Source organism: Ipomoea nil, unplaced genomic scaffold, assembly GCF_001879475.1.
Source record: "Ipomoea nil cultivar Tokyo-kokei standard unplaced genomic scaffold, Asagao_1.1 scaffold0191, whole genome shotgun sequence".
NCBI classification, from domain to species: domain Eukaryota; kingdom Viridiplantae; phylum Streptophyta; class Magnoliopsida; order Solanales; family Convolvulaceae; genus Ipomoea; species Ipomoea nil.
This window is the reverse complement of record NW_017616619.1, coordinates 1,861,085-1,865,652: the sequence shown is the minus strand read 5'-3', so window position 1 is coordinate 1,865,652 and position 4,568 is coordinate 1,861,085. Positions and strand designations below refer to the sequence as shown.

The window sequence follows — 4,568 nt, the reverse complement described above, 5'->3', positions numbered from 1 at the left end:
GAGTGGGTTACCAGCATCTCTCGCTGAACAGATATATTTGGCTTTCAGGCACAGACGAGTAGATCACTGGAGCGCGCTAGAAGCTTGGGGCGTAACTTAGATAGTTTTCCCTTTCGGCCTGCGTGCCATGATTTAGTATTGATACTGATTGAGGTTTTAGAATTTAGCCTGTGCACCCGAGTTCTCTAGCTCGGGTGTGGCATAGCACCCCGTACTCTTTGTATCGTATTTTGGGATTTAATGAGATTCTATCTTTATTATATAAGTTTTAAAAGTCTTGAAAATCTGGGGTGTTACACCACCGATGGGCAAACCGAAAGGACCATACATATGATTGAGGATATGTTGAGGGCTTGTATGCTAGATTTGCAAGGGTCATGGGAGGACCATTTGGATTTGATCGAGTTCTCTTACAACAACAGCTATCATTCTAGTATACGCATGGCACCTTATGAAGCTCTCTACGGTCAGAAATGTCGTAGTCCGCTTTATTGGGAGAATCTTGTCAATCCGATAGTGTTAGAACCGCAATATTTGTTGGACACATCCGAGAAATTTAAACAGATTCAGGAAAGGATGAAAGCGGCTCAAAATCGTCAAAAGTCCTATGCCGATTTGGCTAGACGACAAGTGGAGTTCTCGGTTGGGGATAAAGTTTGGTTGAAAGTGTCTCCCACCCGGTGAGTAATGCGGTTTGAAAGGAAAGGGAAGTTGAGCCCTAGGTTTATAGGCCCGTATGAAATCCTAGAGAGGGTTGGAAGTTTGGCCTACCGTTTGGCGTTGCCTATGGAGTTAGAAAGTGTGCACAACGTGTTCCACGTATCACAGCTCAAGAGATATGTTCACGACCCGGCTCATGTTTTACCACCGGAAGTAATACCGATAGATGAAGATTTGTCTTATGAGGAGAGGCCGCTCAGAATTTTGGACTTCAAGACTCGGGAGACACGTAGGAAATCCGTTAAGATGGTGAAGGTTTGGTGGACGCATCACGGGATTGAGGAAGCCACTTGGGAACTGGAGTCCACTATGCGGGAGCGGTACCCAGAGTTGTTTGTAAAAGGTACCTTATTTTCTTCGTTTGTTGTTTGCTTTGCGTGCTTGTCTTTGCGTGATGCTTGCGGCTTAGTTAGTTTGGTATCAGAAAGTGGGTGTTTTGTGTTGGTTGTCTAGTTCTTAGTGTTGGGTAGAAGTAGATGTTGGTGTTAAGACTAGAGTTTGTGATGCTCAATCTACCCCTTGTTAAGTTCTTGACAATTCTTGATTTGTTGTGCCTTCTTTCTTGTTTGAAATCCTTGTAGAATCTTTTGAGTTTTGACCAAAATAGTCTATTCTTGAACCTCTTGTGACAATGTTGTTTCCTACCACCGTTTGTTTCTAATTAGTCATACCCAAGCTTCGGGGACGAAGCTTCTTTGAAGGGGGGGAGGATGTGACACCCCAAAAATCCACATTCAATCCATGGATTAATTGAGTAATTAATCCTATCTTAATTAAGGAATTAATTTCCTAATATCCTGATTTTTAATACTCAATGACTAGTATTTGACTAGTCAACTTCAATGTTGTGTTGTACCTTGAGCTTTAAGGGGAGTTCCCTTGTTCCTTACACTTTCCAAATGTTAGTAAGGGTATTCTTGACTTTTCACCAAGTGTTAGTATTGTAACCTAACCTAGAAGACATCTTCATTTCATCCCTTACACTTTCTAAAATATTAGCTCTACCTTCTCTCTAGAAAGGTGAGTAGCTTTTCCTCCAAGCTAAGTTGAGACCTTGTCAAGATTCCAAGATTTTCTTCCAAGATTTAACCTTTCACCTATTTGGGCATCTAGGAGGGTAAAATATAAGTCCACCTTGTGTTTTTGGTTCCATCTTAGATGTCTTTTTCTTAAAAGTAGGATCTTTATGATCTTTTAGTTTGATCTTGAAGTGGGTTTGGAAAGTAAGCCTTGTGGGGAACTTGTTGAGGTGTAAAGTGAAGTCTTTGAGTCTACAAGAGGTAACACATGCTCTACTAAAACCTACTTTGCTTACCTATATGTGATTTCTTGGATTCTACTTGTGCTTTGCTATGAAATGTGGTGCTTATGCATTTGTCTTGTGAGAATCCATATCTAGAGCTTGTGTTTAGGGTTCTTTTGTGCCATTGCTTGGCATTTCCTATGATTCAAGTCATTTTGTTGTATTGGGTGAGATTTGGCATGTTTTGGACTTGAATTCGAGTTTGGAGATAAAAATTCCCAAAGGGATTTTATTGCACAGGAGTATGTACCCGCGGGCGGAATGACGGGGAGAGCCCTACCCGCCGCCCACCCGCGGTACATTGGCTTGTGGGTAGTGTACCCGTGGGTCCACCCGCGGGGAACACAGTGGTTATGTAACGGGATTTGTTCCCCGTGATTCGTTTGGCATGGTATTTGGTGTTTTGACTTTCCGATGTTTTTTTGTGGAACTATTTGAGTGTCTTCTTGATGTTTTGTATGTCTAGAACTATATGGCAGGTATCCGTGTAGGACTTTGGTGTCTTGAATCGTGCTAAGTGTTCAACATCGTGTTTTGTTGAACCGTGAAGTGTCTTGTGTGTTCCTCGGAACTATCTTGGGTTTCCCCGTTGATAAGCATGCTAGTTTGCTATCTAAATGCTAGCGTGTGTGTTGTTTGTACCTTCCGATTGGTTGATGATAACTTGTGTTATTCATCGTTGTGGTTGTTGGGCTATGTCCCATTCCTTGATTGTGTATCTTTCATACATTCGTTGTAATCCGTTGATTGATTCCTGTTGAGGTGTGATGTGTGAGTGGCTTTACCTGGATTGCACGATTAGTGGTATGGGACACTAGTCACCAAGGTATTGCAGCGGTCCTCATGGTGGCCGTGACGTGAATATGGAGTTGTGACCTATGTGTCAGGTTCACGTATTTCTTGGGAAGGCATGTGTTGTCGTGTGTGTGTACGGTACATTGTGTACTATGAAATCGGTGGCTTTGTCGGAGGTCTGTTGGAGGGGTAACGACGGTTCCCGGGGGAATAAGGTTGGACTTGGAGTACAGGGGTCCTGGAGGTAAAGGTTGGAACTAGATATAAGGTTGGGGGTAGCCATAAGGTTGGAACATGGCATAAGGAAGGCATATCAATTCGTGATGTGTGATGTCACGAGGGCTTGTGTAGCCGTGGTTGTTTGTTCTCCCTTGTGACGTGTGTAGTCACAAAGGCATGTGTTGCCTAGGCATGTGTTGCCGTTTGTCGTGTCTTTATCCTTGTCGTGTTGTTCTTGTGGTCTCGGGATGTTGAAACACCCCGAAATTTTGGAACTTTTAAAGCTTATATAATAAAGATAAATCCTCATTAAATCACGAAATATAACATAAGAGTATGGGCTGCTATGCCACACCTGAGCTAGAGAACCCAGGTGCACAGGCTAGCTAACTAACTAAAATCCTCAATGATGTCAATACATAAGTATGGCACGCAGGCCGAAAGGGAAACTAGCTATTCTACGCTCCAAACCTCTAGCGTGCTCCAGTGTCTACTCATCTGTGCCTGAAAGCCAAATATATCTGTTCAGCGAGAGATGCTGGTAACCCACTCCAACGCGTTGAAATAAAATATAGGTACATATAGATATAGATATAGGAAAACCATTTTGAAGCAAGAAGATATATATTGTAACACCCTGTGTTACGGCCTTCAATCCCGAATTAATTATTTAATTAATTACGTTAATAATAATTAAAAAGGATTTAATTTGGTTAGGATTCCCTTTAATTAATTAATATGGTCCACCATGGGGTGTGGACCCTTGCCTAAACTAGAGTTTTAAGCCTATTAGGAATAAAGAGGGTAAACCTTTTACTAATCAGATTCTAATTAGGAATCCTAGACTTTTTTTTTTGAAAGGTGGCCAATAAGGCATATATTAAAGGTACTCAGAAATAGAGTCTGGAGGGACATCGTCCGAATACATAATCGTAGAAGAAGTCGCTAAACTATGAGCTAAATAGTTCTCTGATCTAGGAATGAAATTAACTGAACAATTATCGAAAGAAATAATGCATGCTCTACAAGCATCAATGGCATAGCCAACGTAAGTCCGAACTGTGATAGCTTGATTTGTCAAATACTGTTGCAGGGTCAAACAATCTGTGAGTATGTGTACCGAACGTTCCCCACGATTCCATAGCCAAGATAAGGCTTCCTTACATGCTATTGCCTCAGCCATAAGCGGGGAGAGACAATTCGACAAGGGTGCACTGAAAGCCGATACATATCCCCTTTCCTCGTTGAACAAAACCGCACCAACCGTAGCCTTTCCTGTAGCAGGCATGAATCCGGCATCGACATAACATCTCCGTCCTGGTTCGGTTGGCTCCGTCAGTATGCTCTCTTCGGCAGTCACGGTATTGACCGTGTGTTGGTGCTGCTGCTGCCGTGTTACAGCAGTGGCAGTAGTATGGCCTTGTGCAGCAGTCCGGCGGTCCATTCGTGGGTATGTGTGGTGGACTGTTTGCCATGCAAGTGCGGTAGCTTCGGCCATGGCTAACACTTTCCGTGGTCGCGGTAGGCACGC

At 42.9% G+C, this 4,568-nt stretch overlaps 1 protein-coding gene across 1 annotated transcript; it reads left to right on the top strand.

Annotated features, from left to right (window-relative positions):
* The first annotated feature begins 687 nt into the window (after nucleotides 1-687).
* Nucleotides 688-1,173, top strand: LOC109188097. Its single transcript, XM_019338611.1, has one exon. It carries the CDS (start codon nucleotides 688-690, stop codon nucleotides 1,171-1,173), a length of 486 nt encoding a protein of 161 aa, XP_019194156.1.
* The last annotated feature ends 3,395 nt before the right edge of the window (nucleotides 1,174-4,568 follow it).